This window comes from Phycodurus eques, chromosome 8, assembly GCF_024500275.1.
Source record: "Phycodurus eques isolate BA_2022a chromosome 8, UOR_Pequ_1.1, whole genome shotgun sequence".
Lineage (NCBI taxonomy): Eukaryota > Metazoa > Chordata > Actinopteri > Syngnathiformes > Syngnathidae > Phycodurus > Phycodurus eques.
In genome coordinates, this window is record NC_084532.1 from 6,301,623 (window position 1) to 6,321,114 (window position 19,492).

Here is a 19,492-nt window from a genome sequence, read left to right on the forward strand (position 1 = left end):
GGAAAAAATGTAAACTCAGTCAGAGGTATTGCACAAATATTAGCCAGAGCCAAGACAACCATTCGCAATGTTCAGAAGAAGAAATAAATCCTGTAGTATTAAGTAACAGATGTCGAACGGGTAGATAAAAGAAAGTAGCAGCAGTTGATGAAAGAAAGACTGCGAGAGATGTGATGACATATCACAATCTATTGATTAGTCGACTACATGGACAAAAATACAGAGGCTACAGCAGAAGTTGCAAACCACTGTTTTACAATGAAAATAAATTTCAATTTTAAAGTACAGGGATGAACCTCAATAAATTATGGGACAAAGTTTTATGGACTCATGAGACAAATATTAACGTCTACCAGACTTTGCTGAAAAGGCTTTAGTGTCAAGAAAGAAGGGATCTGCACATGATCCCTTCTCCGTAAATAAATGTTTCCATGTCTCCTTCTGGCATGGACTAATTAGTCTTCATTCATTTAATGCGTAATAGCAGCAACAAAATCAACCCGTGATCCAAAAATGAAAAATGTATCTGCCAATATAAAGGAATATGTAACCACACAGATGGGGAGATCCTTTATCATGCAGAAAGATAATGACCACTAACACACTGTCAAAACAACAGAGTTCATCAGGGCCAAGAAGTGGAAGGTTTCAAGACTGACCAAGTCACTCTCCAGACTTAAATAGACCATACATTTTATTTGCTACTGCTAAAGAGGAGAGGAGTGACCTCGCAAAAAAAAAAAAAACAACTCAGAGGCTGCGGTGAAAGTCTACAAAACATGCAGTTATTGGAATATAAAAGGCTTTACACCTAAATATTAGGTTTTATTAACTTTTTTTCTATATTGCAGGTCATCTGTTCCAATGTTTTGCTCAGGTAAAAAAAAAAAAAAAGAAGTGGGTTACATTTTAATTATGCTATCTTCTAAAATGTGAAACTGTAAAAAATGTAAAATGTGAAACAAATGTCAAGATATCTTCCCGCCGATTCCAAACGTTTTCCCTCTACAGAAAAATAAAAAATAGGACTTGACCTAACTGTTCCTGTGTTTCAACATTTTTTGGACAGGAATCTACAGTATGTAAGGCAGCAACACTTTTAGTGATCAATAGCATTTGGCATCTATCTGTTACACAAATATTCCTTTAAAGTTAATTAAATGAAGTTGAAATTAAATATTTGTATTTTCTTTGATGGGCAAGTTTTGAGTTAAAGTGAATCTGGAAATAACACAGCACTGTTTCATCCATCCATCCATCCATCCATCCATCCATCCATGTTCCTCCGCTCATCCGAAGTCAGGTTGCGCAGGGCAGCAGCCTCAGCAGGGACGCCCAGACTTCCTTCTCCCCAGCCACTTCCTCCAGCTCTTCCGAGGGAATCCCGAAGCGTTCCCAGGCCAGCCGAGAGACATAGTCTTTCCAGCGTGTCCTGGGTTGTGCCCGGGGTCTCCTCCCGGTGCGACGTGCCCAGAACACCTCACCTAATCAGATGCCCAAACCACCTCATCTGGCTCCTCTCAATGCAGAGGAGCAGCGGCTCTACTCTGAGTCCCTCCGGGATGACCGAGCTACTCAACCTATCGCTAAGGGAGAGCCCTGACACCCTGCAGAGGAAACTCATTTCGGCCATTGTATCCGGAATCTTGTTCTTTCGACCCACAGCTCGTGACCATAGGTGAGGGTAGGAACGTAGCTTGTTTCATGATTTGTTAATTAAGAGCAAATTGTTGTTTTCATTAGTTTTTACATTCCAAACAAAATACCCATATCCAAAATTGTTCTTTATTGCTCAGATTATGTAGAGTAGAGTACAGTAGATTCAAGTGGTCCATACCAAAGTCCTTTAGAATGGTGGACAATATTACATTTACTCACAATTTGCTTGGATATAAATAAACACTGAAATTGATGCATATACTGTATCTCTAACACAACCTCTCACAGTCTTTTGCCACTTTTTTGACAGAAAACAAAAGATATCCATTCAACATGCAAAAAAAAAGAATAATAACTCAATATTTCGTGAGCGTATGAATATTGTTTAACTATTTTTTAACTTATTGTGTAAAATGTCCAAATGATTTGTTGAGAAAACTCAAGATAGCCTAGGATGGTACCTATAGTACAATGCAAGATCCAAGCAATCCTAATTTGGATCAGCACCACTTCATCCCCTTCATCTATACTTTACATCATGGTGTCAAACTCAAGGTCCAGGGGCCAAATCTGGCCCGCCAAGTCATTTCATGTGACCCGTGAAAGCAAATCATCTGTGTCAACTTCCACGATTATTGCTCAATTTCTCATAAAATAATAACAATAAATAGTAGCGTTGAGACATTGCAAGGATTTTCTGTTAATGATAACTTGAACAATAGTGGAACAAACTATTATCCTTGACTTCTGATTTCAAAACTAGGTATCCATCAATTTGTATGTAATAATGAGGCGACTAAACATTTATATGGTTTCACAGTCAACGGCCCTCTGAGGGAAACCGTGACTACAATGTGGCCCACGACAAAAATGAGTTTGACACACCTGCTTTCCATCTTTGCAAATAATCCTGTATTATGTCAGTGACAAACAATCCTGACCTCCTTGGTACAGGTAACATTTACAACATTTTGTAAACTCTTACGGATGGTCCAGGAACCGTACTTCAAAAGTGTACCAACTGTAATTTTACATATTGTCATATTTTAATCCATCCATTTTCTCCACAGTTTATCCTCACTGGAGTCGTGGGTATGCTGGAGCCCATCCCAGCTAACTGTGGGCGGGAGGTGGAGTACACCCTGAACTGGTCGCCAGCCAATCACAGGGCACACATAAACAAACAACCATTCGTACCCTTCATTCATACCTATGAACAATTTAGAGTCTTCAATTAACTTATGCATGTTTTTGGGATGTGTGAAGAAATCGGAGTACCGGGAGAAAGCCCACACAGGCACGAAGAGAACATGCAAAGTCCACACAGGCGAGGCCAAATTTGAACCCGGGTCCTCAGAACTGTGAGGCGGATGTGCGAACCAGTTTCCACCGTGCCGCCCCATATGATAATATAATCATCGATATTATTTTTTCTGGTCTGTTTTATCACAGACTACATTTTTCACACATTTTCACAGTACCTGGCATTGAAACAGCCCAATCACTGCTTCGGAGGATAAAAATAACATCTGCACAGACAGGACATATTAACTACTACCTATCTTTGCAATGTGTGCGAGTGAGAATACGAGTCTGCAGGTGTGCCGTACGTGTGTGTCGGGGGGTGAACATTCTCTACTGGTGCTGGAGCAGAACAAACAGGGATTACAGCCACACCACCATGCAGGTAGCAACAACTCCCTCTTCATCTGCTAGGACACACACACTCCAACACAATACACAGCCAGCTGCTGGGGCTTACATGATGTCAGGCCCATTAAAGTCATGTAGCAAGAGAGGTTAGACACATAGATGAAAGGCTTGTCATTTAAAGAGAGCGAACTATGAGAGAACTTATAATCGCTGATGGACAGACAGGTTTACTGCCTCAAGGCTTGGAGGCTGCCGAGGACCATGTGGAACATGGTAGCAGATATTTTACGGTCCACTTAGATGTGAAATTATTTCTTTTCTCCATTTTTGAAAATCAGTTTTATTGTAAAAGATGCACTGTGACAACCACACGGGCAAACTATAATGCAAACCTTACCCAGGCAGGATTGTTGACACACATACAGTGCATTAAGTGTATTGACCCATACATTTCACCTTCCTTCTTTAGATTTGTGCAGACTTTAAGGGGTTCAACTCGAGGTTTTCCAGATAACATTGGCACACATATTTGCAGTTGTAGGTTTAGAACTGTTACCTGGTTATCACATCACATACACGCACAGGCACAAGTGGCAAATCCAAATGTTCCACTAATTCTGCTGCAGCCGAAAACTACTTCTACCTACCATCAACTAAGCCATGGACTAAAATGTCCATCTGCTAAGATAAACCTGTTTCTAGCATGTCTGAACACATAAAGACAAACCATTAAAAACCAGCTGCTTTTCTGTCTCTCCCAAGATGGGGATCAGCTCAGGAGAAGTGGAGAGGAAAGGGGCCCAAAAAGCCAAGGTCACTCGGGCCTAGTGTTACTATGGCAACAACAAACACATGCACATGATATTACCCAGACGCATGTTGTGAGCCTCACGGTTACCATAGTAACTTCGTACAAACACACCTCTTCTTGCCATACATGAAGAAGATTGAAGGTCATTTTACAGTATTCAAACACTTTTGAAACATTGTAATGTATCTATTGACAAGTTTAGAACATATTAGATATCAATTGTTAATTGATTTTTGTGTATCCATGTTGAGCATATTGACATAATGGATGTGTTATTTAGTGTGTACTGTGACCATTGGAAGTATCGTGACCGATTCTAACCAAGAAGAGCTGTCGGGATTGCGTGTCAGTTTACGTCGGTCTCCTATATTCCAAAAACATTGAAGACTCTAAATTGTCCATAGGTGTGAATGTGAATGTGAATTGCTGTTTGTCCGTATGTCCCATGCAATTGCCTGGTGACCAGTCCAAAGTGTATGCTCCAGTTTACTCACAACTCTAGTAAGGAAAAGCGGTACAGAAAATGACTGGATGCTGCTGTTCAGTTGCCCTGAGATTTTCTGGTGATTATTCCAGGGTGTAGTCCGCCTGTTGGCGTCTGTCAGCTGGGAAAGACAGCACCTGCTGTGACTCTGAATAAGCAGTATATAAATTGGATGGACACGTTGTTTTTCGGTTTACATAAATTACAATTAAGTCTTAAAGGTCCCATATTTAGGCTATTTAGACCGCCATTGTGTGACTCTCTAACACGGATTTAGAATAAAAGTGTCAATTTCATTTCAAAAAACACTGTCCAAAATAGGCCCCTCTGACAGCTACTTCTGTTTGACTCAGTTTTGTATCCGCTTTGTCCATACTTGGCTAAAACCGCCCCACTTCCTCTGATTGGTTGCCTCTGTGTAAAAGACCCAACCCTGTTGTCAGTGCAGGCTCGGGGGCATAGAGGTAGGCAGAGATCTTCGCTAGTGACGTAGATAAGCTTGAGAAATTTGAATGACCTGCTTTCAGGCCTCTCAGCAGAAAAACAACTGGAAGTCAGGAATGCATGGACAATTTCAATTCATATTTCACATGGTTACTGAGACACCACAGAGCCAATATAACATCCAAATACTAGGGGGGAAAAGTTGGTTTGGTAAAATATGGGACATTTAACATTTATGTGTGAGCTCAAAGAACAATTGCACTTTATAAAAATTAACACGATTAGAAATAGTGGAAATTCCAGGTAGACCCTTCTCATACTCACACAACAAGTAAGGAAAAGAATACCTTGTGACGTGACATTTATAACGTGATATATATTGAGCAGAAGCAAGCTAAATTCTCAATGCTTACCTACTGTATCCCCATAGGGAACTATGAAAACAGCCACTAGATGGCAGTATTGTATTCTCAGACAACCTCGTGAGTACTATCTGTATGATGAATGTCATAACTAATATAAAATGACAAGAATGGTGTCAGATACAGTATACTGTACACTCAGGACTCAGAACTCGCAATACTGTATATTAAGATTTTACAGCTTTACCCTATCTGCAAAAATATGCCCTTCCATCTTCATCAGCAAATGTCCTCTGAAGGGTTTCCTAATATAGAACTAACCACTGGGTAACGTTTTTCAGCCACCACCATCACCAGAAGCCCTGCACACTGCAGGAAGTGAATGCTATTGCAATGAATGGCTTTCTAACTTACAAAGGGGAATCTATGTAATGCTGCTTCAGTTTTATTTTCTTCAAAATAATGCTGCAGACAAAAAGCTCATTATGTTTAAGGGGAGACACTCTACTTTAATTTGTCTTTAACATACTTGTGAATGACCATACAAACTGCGTCTCGTTACATTTAAGAGACACACAGTTCTTCTGGAGCTGAGGTGGGCAAAGTACAGCCACATACGGTATACTCCAGTCTTTCGTCCAGACCAGTAGTTATCAAGAGTCTTCTATATTTCTTATATTCAATTTCCAATTTATTTTATTAATAATTCAATGTTTTTAATGTATTGTTTTATTATTTTATGTCATTAAATAATTTACCTGTTTTGTCTCGGGATCTGTCCAATTCATTTTATTTATTTTTTTACTATTGTTGCTAACCGGTGGATAATCTGTGATCGTTTCAGCACATTAAGCTTTTTTTTGTTTGTTTGTTGTTGTTTTTTATTGTCTCACATGAAATCAGACTAATCTTTTCCTGTTTTTGGTCAATTAAGATTACCAAAGTTATTTATATTTTCTAAATGTCAAATTAGTGAGAGAATATTTTTTTTGGACAAATATAGTATATAAAAGACAACCCCATATTTGACAATGTACAGGACCGCAACAGTATTTCTCGTTCATGCTGTAATACCGCAGATTGACCACAAGAGGGAGACTAACACGAGAAATCACATTTCTATTGCAGACTAAATCTGTACAGACATTCATTCATACAAACAAACAACAAATCGCACTTACTTTCACACCTACGGGCAATTTAGAGTATTCAATCAACCTACCACGTATGTTTTGGGGATGTGGGAGGAAACCGGAGTGCCCGGAGAAAACCCACGCAGGCGGGGCCGGGGATTGAACCTCGGTCCTCAGAACTGTGAGGCAAATGTGCTAACCAGTCGCTCACCGTGCTGCACTGTATAGACGTATCTAATGCAAAAAAATTACAACAATTACAAGATCGGTTTGAGGCAAACCTAATGACCAACTGGATTCAAAGAGGTTTTTTTTTGTTTTCTTTTCTTTTGTTTTCTTTTGTTTTGTTTTTCCACTGAGGCTAATGACCAATTGGCATTTGGCCCGTGCAGCATTCAGTATATTAACCACTTCATTCATTTTCTAAATTGCTATGAGGCCGGAACAGTATTACAACTCTGTTCCTCAGAGCCTAGTTCCCCATAGAGAGATAGATGTTAATTCTAATGCAACCAGACATTAATATAGACACATTAAAAAAAAAAAGGGAATCCAAAGCAAGCAACCATTACGGAGAGACGGGAAGTTTACATAGAGATGGAGAACTTGTCCTAAGCCTATTAATAGTAATAAGGATAGTTGGCGGCAATGATTGAAAGCCACTTAAGCGCTGGGGTATTTGCAAAGAGGATCAGCCAAGGCATGGCTAAACAGGCCTGAGGGATTAACTCGGTCCAATACTATGCACACTGACCAAGAGTGAGGAAGGGAAAAAAGGAAATGAAACAATAATAAAGGTGCAACGATTAATCAATGAATTGATAACTAATCTGTTATCAAATTAATCGATAATGAGTTTTGATAATCAATTCGTCATTTAGAGACTTTGTTTAACTTAAAATTGTCCAAATCCTCAAAATGTCAGCCTCTCCACAGTAAATATAAATAATTGTATTTATAATAATAACAAAACAGATTGATGATCTTTCGGTGTCATCAATTAAAGACATTTCCAAATATCTTTTACTTTGAAAAACAATTATCAACATTTTTACCTGTTTTCTAACATGTTACAGACCAAACCAGTAACTGAATCATTATCAATTTATGTTTGTGCATTTTCTGCACTGTAAATATGAAATAATGTTCTGTTTAAGGGATGCGATATAAAAGGTATGTAATAATAAAGGGGAAAATAAAGGGATGGGAATTTTAAAACGTATTTACTCCGATTAATCACCCCCCCCCCACCCCAAAAAAAATCTACAGATTAATTGATTATTAAAATAATCGTTAGTTTTAGCCCTAAACAATAGACATCCATCATACATCCATTTTCGATATCGCTTGTCCTCATTACAGTCATGAGTGACCTGGAGCCTATCCCGGCTGACGTTGGGCAAGAGGCACCATACACCCAGGACAGATCACAAGACAATATTAGCGCACAAATAGACAAACAACCATTCACACTCACCTTCACATCTACAGACAATTGATGTTTTGGGAGTGTGAGTGTGGGGAAGCACAAGCACCCTGAGAAAATCCACGCAAGCACAAGCGCACATGCACACTCCATATAGGAAGACCACAGCCAAGATTGTAACCCTTAACCTCAGAACTGTGAGGGAGACATGCAACGACTACCTCATCGTGCTGCCCAGCAATAAACATACAATCATCTACGTGATCATAATTTCTCGAGTAGTCCATTATCGATGGGTGTATTACTGTGACTAAAACAAGTCAAAATGTAATTGACTATTTCAGTGGATCTATATCTATCGGTCGATAGATACGTAGATACTTTATTCTCTTACTTTTATATATGTGGGGGAAATAGATTGTCATAACAGCAAGATTCAAAAATACACATACACACCAACAAAGTGGGGGGACAAATGCAAGAGCAGCATTTGCGAGGTGTTAAAGGAAATTTAAATCTAATCCAAGCAGGAAGAAAAGAAGAGATTGAAGTGTTGCCTGCTAGTCTGAGGTAAGTAATAAGTGTGGCCCAATTATGCTGTAGCAGTATTTACACAATTAGTGCAAGAGGAAAGCAATATATCATATTCACAGTGATATATAATAACATATTGATGAATTGTGATACACCTAGTATGTCTAATGAATGAAACACCTGTTAATATGCATAGTATGTATGAATGATATTGCACATTAAAGTCATGAATGAGTTCAAATTAAGAGGTATGAATATACTGTCGATAATAGTCCATCCATCCATTCTCTGCACCACCACTTGTCCTTACTTATTCAAACATCTCCAACTTTAGTCCCATAGTGTCAGCGGCCTTTTTAATGAGTTTATTGGTTCTTTTTGCAGCCCTGGCAATGTTATATAACTAATAAAAAAAAAGTTATGTTATATTGTACTTCCACACAGTGTTGTGAATAATTATGTTTGGTGACAAGCATTTCTAAAGTGACAGTATAGTTAAGAATACAAATCTGAGAAAGCAGCCAGGCTTTATTTGGTACCCTGGCATTCAATTCTATGACAGACAACAAAAGCACTACAAATCATTGCATATGCTTTAAGCACCCAGCATTTTAACAAGCAGTGACTGCATATGACCACATAGTGCAATATCAGCCTTTTCCTGAAGTATTATAAAATGACTGCTAATTGAAACATGTTGCACAAGAGGGCCATCTCAATCCTTGTTCTAATTCATGCTCAAAGTGTTTAAAAGTCGAATTCTCCCATGTCGAACTCATCCATTCGTTTATTAAACTTGTTTGGTCCATTGGAGCACAGAAATGTTGGACCGGAAAAGGACCTTCTCCAAACCTTTTCCGCTACAGTGGAAGCATGTACTGGACTTGGTAAACGAGTATGTGAGTAAGATTCTTTCCCGTGTTTGAGGGTCCGAACACTTGTCCATATAGTGCATTTTATCATGTCAAACTCACAGATGTCGCTGTCGCAGTGGTTTATGGAGTTACATAAATAAGTGCAATAGCGATTACCCCAGCAGTCACGTGACAACTGCTGACAGACAGATAGAGGATTAACCACAGGATTTGCATAGTCAATCTGTCCTATAAAGATGGCGTTTCTGCATCTACTTGGCATCTAGTGGAGAAAAACACAATAGGAAATATAACTTCAACTATTTTAATGTGGTTTGAACTTGGTTGAGCTAGAAATGGTAGAGGCTCTGTCCATTGATTGAATCCTGGATATAGTATATGTATAGTATATGTGGGGGGCGGGGGGGTTTGCAATTTAAGGAGCAATTATGCGAATCCTACAGGTTTTACACATTTATTTGTAAGGCAGGAAGAATGTGCACTTAAACAAAATTGTGGTAAGATGCAACTATCCTGCTTCAAATATATAATACAAGAATTGCATCACATCATGACTGTTTGTACTTTTGCACTGGAGTGGTATACAGCCACATTTGAGATGATAATTTCCAGGTACTGCTATACATTGTGCAAAAGTAGGATATTTTGTGACATTCAGATTAGTTGTTTTTTTTAATTAGTTTTTACTTTTACATCTTACATTTGAAAACAGATATCTGAACTTTCTATTAATTGCTTTGTCCATTTCCCCCCCCACAGATGACAATACAACAAAAGAGATGTAAACAGAGAGAGGTAAAGTCAACCGTGGCAGGGCTTTTGATCGATTGATTGATTGATTCATTCATTTATTTTTTATTTTTGGACACACTTTGTAAAAAAGTGGAAACTATTTTGTGTGCAGAGATATTTTTCGCTGTGTTATTAAAACGGGTATAGTGTAGTAAAAAGCAAAGCAAATTTATTTATGTAGCGCATTTCATACACAAGGTAACTCAATGTGCTTTACATGATTAAAAGCATTTAAAAACTAAGAAAAAAAACAGCTTATAGACATTTAAAACAAAGAGAGTACTTTTTCAGTTTCATTATTTCCCCGTTTACCGGAGTCTTTTTAAACACAAGTATCTGTTCTTCTACTTCACTACAGACTACTTTTTCCACCACTGGCAATTTTCTATTGTAATAATTAATTTAAGGTGAATCCAGTCTTGTAGTTAGTCAACAGGGGGCGCTGCGAGGCCGCCGAGAGTGCATACACACTGCGCACAACTGGTGCTGGAGAGAAAAGGAAACAACCGTAGCAGAACGCGAAGAGATTAGTGTCGCGTCGCTAGTAGGGACTTGGTGTGGCCAGGCGTCTGTCACTTCTACGTAGGAGCGTTTGCCCAAATATCACTGCAAAATGGGAACAGCCGGCTGTATTTTTTGTCCTACGACCTCGTATGAATGTGTTGCGTAATGCGACCGAAAAGAGTTGCCTTTTGGGGGCTACCTTGATGTTTTGGGACGTTTTTTTTTTTTTTTTTCTTTTTTAATGGGAGTAGCTAGTTGCTAGTGCTGGCTAGCGACTGTTCTGGCTACTTGGAACCTATTTTTGCAAGGATGCTACGATGGATACGACAGCAGCTGGTAAAAAAAAAAGAAATCTTACCCAACATTCTCATTGTGTTAGCCGCAAACTGCATTTTATACTAGTCACGTGAATTAAGGATGACAGCAGCCCACAAAAATGTGGACGAACTTTTGGCTAGCTAGCGTTGCCAGATGTCGATGTGTCTAAATAATTGTCAGCCCATAACGTGCTGCTCAGAGAGCAATTTACCCAGCTAGCGAGTATAAAGTTTTCGAAAATGATCAGACAATGTGGTAAAATAGGCAGTCGGGTGTTCACCTTTATGTTACGTGTTACAGTTTGTTCGCTTTTAGTTGGTTTCCAGCTCGCATAAGTTTAGTCACTCAGACTGGCTAAGAGTACATTTTTGTGAAACTTTTTCAAAGTTGGTTTGCCTCTGTCATTGCCTTCGTCCCTGTTCTGTACAATTTTTACTTGTACCAAGACTAATAAGAATCTCCAGTTAGTTATGAAAACGCGGCGAGCCTTATCGTCCCTGATAACCTCCCGTATTCCTGTTGAATGATTACCCGTTCAGTAGCGTTACAATTCTTGTCTGTTATTTTAGTTGAATGCTGTACGTTGCTTCACGTTTGAGGGCATGAGGCTTGATCAGTCAGGTCAAGACATCATTTCTTTCCTCTCCAGGAACAATGTTTTTACATAGCAATTGTATCGGACGTTGCTTTGTCATACAAACTAAACGTCGAAGGTCGAACATGAGCGTTGTTTTAATGCGAATTTCGATTCATTTATAATATAGTGTTGTCTAAGAGCAATGCTAAAAGATGCTGGAAAATTGGGAATCAGTGGTGATTGATTGTATGACAGTGTTGTTACTTTGTCAGATTCTGATTTCAATTAATTGTAATGCCAGCACAATCACGAGCCAAAATTACTATGACATGGTAGGGCACTGTGTCTTCAATGCAACTGAAAGGAGAAATTAGGTAAAATTTGAAGCATTTCTTAACATGTTTAAAGACACTTGTCATTGTCAAAATAGAGAGATTATAAAAGCGGGGACTGTCAAACAGTATGTGGTAAAATGGCATGAGAAGCCATGTGATAAACGCATGCCTGGACATTGTCATTCGTCTAATTGTGCCACAGATGTTTATTAGCAATTCATCCATCCATCCATTTGCTGTACCGCTTATCCTCACGAGGGTCGCGGGCGTGCTGGAGCCGTTCCCAGCTATCTTCTGGTGAGCGGCGACGTACACCCTGAACTGGTCGCCAGCCAGTTGCAGGGTACATATAAACAAACAACCATTCACACTCAGATTCACACCTAAGGGCAATTTAGAGTCTTCAATCTACCTGCTATGCATGATTTTGGGATGTGGGAGGAAACCGGAGTACCCGTAGAAAACCCACGCAGGCACGGGGAGAACATGCAAACTCCACACAGGTGGAGCCGGTATTTGAACCCCCGAGGTAGATGTGCTAACCAGTCGTCCACCTTGCCACCTTTATTAGCAATTGTATGACTAAAAATTAAAGCGGTAATCATACTTTAAGTAAAGCTATATGCACCATTCACTTCATGCTCAACTTCATGTCCATCATTTGTGCAAGATCTGACCCCACTTTCCCAAGACTTTATAATCTATGCCCATTAAAACAGTAGCTACTACTTTGAATTAGGGCAATTAGTTTGTCCTAATTAAAATTCATTGACTTTTGGTCTGCCACAAAAGTTTGTCTGAAGCCTTGTTGCAAACTCACGTTACTTATGTGATAGTTTCCGGTGACACAAATCCTCATTAAGAACAAGAATAGAGGTGGTTAATATGGGTGAATCCTTGTGGACAAATCTACTTTACAGGCTTTTCATTCTTCTTTCAGCAGCCCTGGAACTCTGCTAATTGTGTAGTGTTAACATTTTAATTTTTCATTTTCAACACCGCTTATCCTGGTTAGGGTCGCGAGGCGCTGGAGCCTATCCCAGCTGAATTTGGGCAAAAGGCGGACTACACCCTGAACTGGTTGCCAGTCAGTCACAGGGCACATATAGACACGGACCACCATTCACACTCATATTCACACCATCACTGAGTGGGAACTGATCCCACGCTGCCCGCACCAAAGTAAGGCAAGTGCACCACTACACCATCAGTGACACCATTAGTGTTAACATCTCAAGCATTTTCAGAATCCAGCGGAACCTAGGGCTGGGTGATTAATCGAAATGTAATCATGATTTCGATTTTTGCTTCCAACGATCATAAAAACGTTACAATCGAAGAAAAACAATTAATATGCAGCGGCGCGGGTTTTATGTGCAAGTTCCTGCATTGTAAATGCACCCTGAACGCATCCTGTGTTGCATTAAGCAAGTTGTTTCATGTTCTTGTGCCTTCCCTGAGCGTGCTTTAAGTTATTTATTGATACCCCAGTTGGGGCATTTACTGTAAAACTAAATGCACAATAAAAATAATTACTCACATTGAATATTTAAATACAAGACACATCGTTTTAGAAATCGGCAGCTTATGCTATGAGTCAATGGAAAACCCTATTGACAGGCAAGCTAACTTTAGCATTAGCTCACGGGAGGGATTTACTTTCAAATAATGAATGGCCCCAAGCGTGCCAATGTTCTTAACCACGGCTGTATTTATTTTTTATTATTTTAATTTGTATTTTTTTTTTAAAAATATAGTTGTTACGAATGTGTATATATATATATATATATATATATATTTTTTTTTTGTTTACGATTCGTTTTGGCAACAATTCGACAATTCGTGGTTGCCGATTCGAGTCAAGGACGATATTGGTTCATTCTTTCAAAAGCTAAACATTTTTATTCAATGTCCGCACTTGGTCGCGCATCGGCAACACTCAGCATTTCTACTGTACACGTGATAATCACATTCACAACACTTTACACTCACACTTGATCTGTGCTGATCACAAACACGTGTTAGGGGCGAAGGGTCTAAGCTAAGCTTGCGAGCGTTGAAATGCGTCAACAAACACATACTAGTCTGTCCACCCACTAGGGGCAGTACGGAGAGGAATGTCTACAGTTCGGGATATGACGAAGAAACGAGACAAAGACGAACTTATCTTTGTAGAAGAAGAACTTAGCGCTGGGGGACGGTAATGGCTGTGTGCTAACTGAAAAATAAAGTAAGTAAAAGGAATTACAAGCATGTTTCTTGAAAATACAATACATACACACTTCCATGTAAAGTCTGCCATGCATAAATTCAATGTGTTATTTCCTACTAGTATCGATACAATCGATTGATTACCTTTTAAAACGTTTTATTTATTTATTTTTGTCCTTGTTTGGCTGTTAGGTCAAGCAAAGAGGGGGATCTGAACAGTTTTACTGTCACAGTAGCGTTTTTAAGCTGCCACTGTATTATAACCGACATTTATTGAGAATCAGTCGATCAGCCGCACACAAAAAGGTTTCTAGAGGGGAGTGAGAAAAGAAGACAGCCAAAGACAAAGCACTAACTGTAAACAAGATGAGGACGATAAGATGAATACCTTTTTAAAACGATTTAAATTGATGTTTTTTTCGTCCGGAAGGCTAACTAGCTGAGCACAGATTGTTTCCAACGGATTGTAGGAAAATAAAACGATACATCAGTATAAAGAATGAATTGTTACACCCCTATTTCAAATAGATTGTTTTATCCCACCACGTTTTTCTGGAACATGAAATCTGTTTCCTCAGTAAATAGTTGTTTGGAAACATCAATTTTGTTTTGTTTTAGCCCTATTATGTGGATGATCATTTGTTGTGAACGATAATACTATAGTAGTAGAACATATATGAACAGCATTACAAAGTCTGAAACAATGGTATTGTTAACAGATATTTACCCTATTATCAGGACTTAATGTGGATTATGGAATTTGAGTCAATTAAATGATCACATCTATAATTCAATGTACTTATCGAAGCACATGCTCTGCGTATAGCGTCACACTTATTGCGACAGGCATTTTATCATCATTCACTTCCTGATATTAATTTCGATTAGAACACAGGATATAACTACTCTCAGCCCATGTGTCTGTTGTTCTCTGTAGTCATGTTGCTTTGCTAATTCTGTTCATCACCGAAAGGGATCAGGAACAGTCAGATACTGTCATGCAATGTCTGTATATGTGCTTCTGCACTGTTACAAAATGTTGATAGTACAGTGTATGAAAATGGGATTAACACTGTATTATAGATAGTTTACTAAATCTACACGTTATGCAATACATTAATTTAGGGATTCCCTCTGGTCTGGCACCTGCAACCACATTTTTTTTTAATCCCTGTAAAATGTTTGCGAGAAAACTAGCATATGCCAGTTTTAGTTAAATTGTCACTTATCATTTGTACCTCTGTTTGAGAATATTCACATCAGGTGATTCATGCCACATGTTGTTAGATACATTCATTCATTAATTTTCCGTACCGCTTAACCTCACTAGGGTCGCGGCCGTGCTTGAGCATATCTTCAGGCAAGAGGCGTGGTACACCATGAACTCGTCGCCAGCCAATCGCAGGGCACATGTAAACAAACAACCATTCGCACTAACATTCACGCGTATGGGCAATTTAGAGTCCTCAGTTAACCTACCATGCATGTTTTTGGGACGAGGGAGGAAACCGGATTACCTGGAGAAGACCCACGCAGGCACGGGGAGAACATGCAAACTTTTTTAGATCTTCGGTCCGACTTGATTTTGTCGGTACAGATTCTGTTTAGGTGATTTCTTGATTGGACAGATCTGGGGGTAATCAGGTTTGGGTGTGATCAGTGAAAATTAACCACAAGTTGTGGTTTGCCACAATTAAATAACGATTTAAAAAGGGGCATAATTAATTTTTATCACAGGGCCAGGTTACTTTGAATATTTATTTTTTCGTAATAAATGAAATCGCTGATTTTAAAAAAGCATTTTAAGTTCACTTGTGTTATATTTGTCTGAAATTTACATTTGTTTGATGAGCTTAAACAAAGTGGGGAAACTACGCAAAAATATAAGAATTTAAAAATGAGGCTAATACTTTTTTCACAGCACTATTTGTTGGTCAAGCCTTTAGTCATGTTTCTATCAGGGTCCAACATTAATGGAGGCCCGGGGGCCACTACGCTACTGTCTTGGGCCACCACCTATGGATCAACGCCGGCCCACCACTTTCTAAGTTACTGTAAATTTTCACCCAGCGAAAGTGGCCCACAATTGCATTTCCAGTGTCGATCAGATTTATTTTTTTAATTAAATTTTTTTTTTATCACTGAAATGCGCCGTCCAAGACAGGATGTTGTGATGACACACGGAAAAACCGCGACTGGCACTGCCTGACTGAATAAACGGGCACGAATTCGGGTTAGCCTCAAGACGATAGCCAAATGTAACCAAACTAACGGGGCTAGCCTCATATGTTCAAGAATCATACAAGCGGCACCGAGACCATGGAATGGCAGTGACACTAAGCGAAGCTTCATCGTCACATTAATATGTCCAATAATGTGCGAACAACAACTCTGTGCTAACGAGGATTTTATTCATCAATAAAGTCAGGCTTCATCCATCGACGAACACCATGACACTTTACGGCACCGTCGTAAGTCTTGTCGGACTTGTGGCACAATACGGCATACGGCCGACATGTGGAATCATAGCTCTCGTAAAAACGTGGTTATTTATCTCTATGGTGTAAATAACCAAAAATATCTTCACATGAAAACGGTCAAAGGCGGTAAAAAATTTGGGGAATGGTGCCTTTATATTTAAAAATATCTGTCTAGTTGTGGATATTAATTCAGTTTGTTTATTTAAAATATTTAGCAAAGATTAAATTGCACCACATGAATACTGACTGGGTAAGGCTCTTTTGTTCATTTAAGAAGGGTACAATAAGACTGTTCAATGTAGACGTTTTCTACAATCTTTTTTTACCACTATCTGGAACAATCAGTGTTATGGCTGTAACGAGTCAACGTTCAATGATTTCTGTAACAAATTACGGACGTTCCTTAACATTTGGCAGCTCTGTGAATGTATCTTTATGCAGGGCTGTTGTAGCTCTTTGCTCAACAGTGACTCAGCAATCATTTTACCAGATGTGGTTTTTGGTTTACTCTTCTCACTTCCTGACACGTTTGAAATCATGGTTCAAAAAGGATACAGAATTTCCATTCTGCTTGACCAAACAGCTGGACAGGACAAAAAAAAAAAAAAAAGAAATCATGGTTCAATTGCAGTTTCATATTTCTGTCAAAGTTGGTTAAAGATGACAACTCTTCACTATCAATACTATACATTACTTTGTGTTCAGTGACAGATTGTATTGCTTGGAAAGGTTTCATGTTTTCCAGACTCATTTGACCTCCCAGCAAAAGTCGCCACACTGAAAGATAACATTCATGGTAAAGATAAACCGCAAGAATGAAAAAAAATTGAAAAGTACAGTTTTTCTTTGCGCTTTGACACCACTCCATAGCAACTCTTTGCCCCATGTCTGACTATGTTAATTTAGTAGTTAATTTCACAGTCAATTTTATAGTGGTATGTCATGGTGCTCACTTAAAAAAAATAAAAAATAAAATTCCAAAGGAAAAAAAACAAAACACTGCAGTCTTTGTCTGCTCATGAACAGTGTTTAATTCAGCATGAGAGGGATGTGGCAAGGATGTATTATATTCCTAGACAGTGGTGCCAGAGCTAGAAATTATATTAATAATAAAAATTATAGGTTCACGGTGCCTGTTCGCCACCTCGCCAATGGCTAATTGAAACAGGACGTGGCGAAGCGAATATTGACCATTTCGCCACACTGGTGAATCAACATTGCCTGCGTCAAAACTCAAATGCCCTTACTAATAAGTTAAAATGAGATTGCTCATTTTGCAGTGTGTGAAGTTATGGTGTTAATGGTTTAGTTTCCCCCCCCCCCCACTTCGTAAAATGCTCCAATACACCGTCCAGATGCTGGTGGCTAAGCAGTCAGGCTCACGGGCTTTCCCAGTGGCGGGGAGCGGCGCATCGGGGAAGACAAGACCCGATGCCGTTTGGCACTGAATTGAAGCATGCATATTTATTCCTGCGTTTGAAGTGTAGATAGCCAATGTGTCCTGCAATTCGAATGAGTTCTCACAACTAGGTAGCTGCCTTCTTCATCAATGCAAGAGCCGGTAATCCAGTGATTTCCAACCTTTATGGAGCCAAGGCACATATTTTACAATTGAAAAATTGTACGTCGCTAGTAATTTAGGGGCCCAAGGTAAACATAGTCATCACGGCCTTCCCCCCGCCCCACCTATGTAATTTAGACCACGTTGTCCTGCTTTTGAAATGCTACAATGATCTGACAGCTAAAGTTAGCCTACTAATATTTACCAAAGATTCAGAATATTAATATATATTTTCAACGAAAAAGTCTTAATTTGAGAAAATTCTATATAATGTCCATAAGATCCTCAAATAAGTGAATCAATTTAACACTTTAACTTTAATTGATAAGAACATTAATCAACATTTAATATAGTTTACCATTTCAACTGCTTTTGTAATCACATTTTGATGATCAAAAGTGTAACTTTTGTCACTCTTCACTTTATCCCTATACTCTGACACTGACAGCAGTGTAACTGCTACTGGCAAGAGCATCCTTATACAATATTAAATGTTTACAATGTATGAAGTCAAATCAGTAAGTCAATATTCTACTGTGATTGAAGGTTTTTCTTTTTACAAATCGATAGTAAAATAAAGATTTGTTCTTCATATCAATTGATAGGCCTGTTACGATAACCTAATATTTTCCCAAATAACTATCATGATAACTGATGTTTTTTTTTTTTTTTTTAATGCCTCTGACTCTCTAAAAACTGTTGGGTTATTAATAACCTTTGTTGTGTTATTTTTAACCCAATTTCTGGGTGAAAAAGGCGTCCACCTCAACACAGGTCAATTTGACCCCAGATATTGGGCCTCACCTTTTTTTTAATTGGTCAAATTGACCCAAGTAGGGGTCGCTCCCTTTTTGACCCAGTTGCCTTTGTCAATTTGACCCCCAAAATTGGGCTATTAATTTGACCAACGTTTTGGGTCAAAGGTTTGCAAGTGGTGAAATGATGTAAACTACCAAAAGTTGAGTTATATTGACTACAATTTATAGGGTTACTGCAAAAGAAAGAAGTGAAATTGAACACAGATACAGTGATCATTGTCTACTTTTTAAAAAATGAGGCAACAAAGAGACAATTACCATAATTGAATAGATTTTTATTGCTTCAACTTTGATTAAAATTGAAATTTGAAATTAAATTAAAACAAACCTATTAAATAGAAAATAATGAAATCATTGGTTGAAGTATTTTGGATATCCTTATAGTGAACGTTCATCTTTTTACATATATGGTTAAATTTATTGAATTCAATAAATAAAATAGTTATATTGACTTATTGGTACCACGACATAAAATCTATGGAATGTTTTTGTCACTTTTTGCCGTAATGTTTTTG

The 19,492-nt window shown here is 38.6% G+C and overlaps 1 protein-coding gene across 1 annotated transcript in view; it reads left to right on the forward strand.

Moving 5' to 3' along the window:
• Positions 1-10,670: 10,670 nt before the first annotated feature.
• Positions 10,671-19,492, forward strand: part of atp11b (ATPase phospholipid transporting 11B) — an 82,882-nt gene continuing 74,060 nt past the window's right edge. The window contains exon 1 of the mRNA XM_061684833.1: positions 10,671-11,013. Within this exon, the coding sequence (XP_061540817.1) occupies positions 10,987-11,013 (27 nt within the window). The 5' untranslated portion in view covers positions 10,671-10,986. The remainder of the gene's footprint in view (positions 11,014-19,492) is intronic.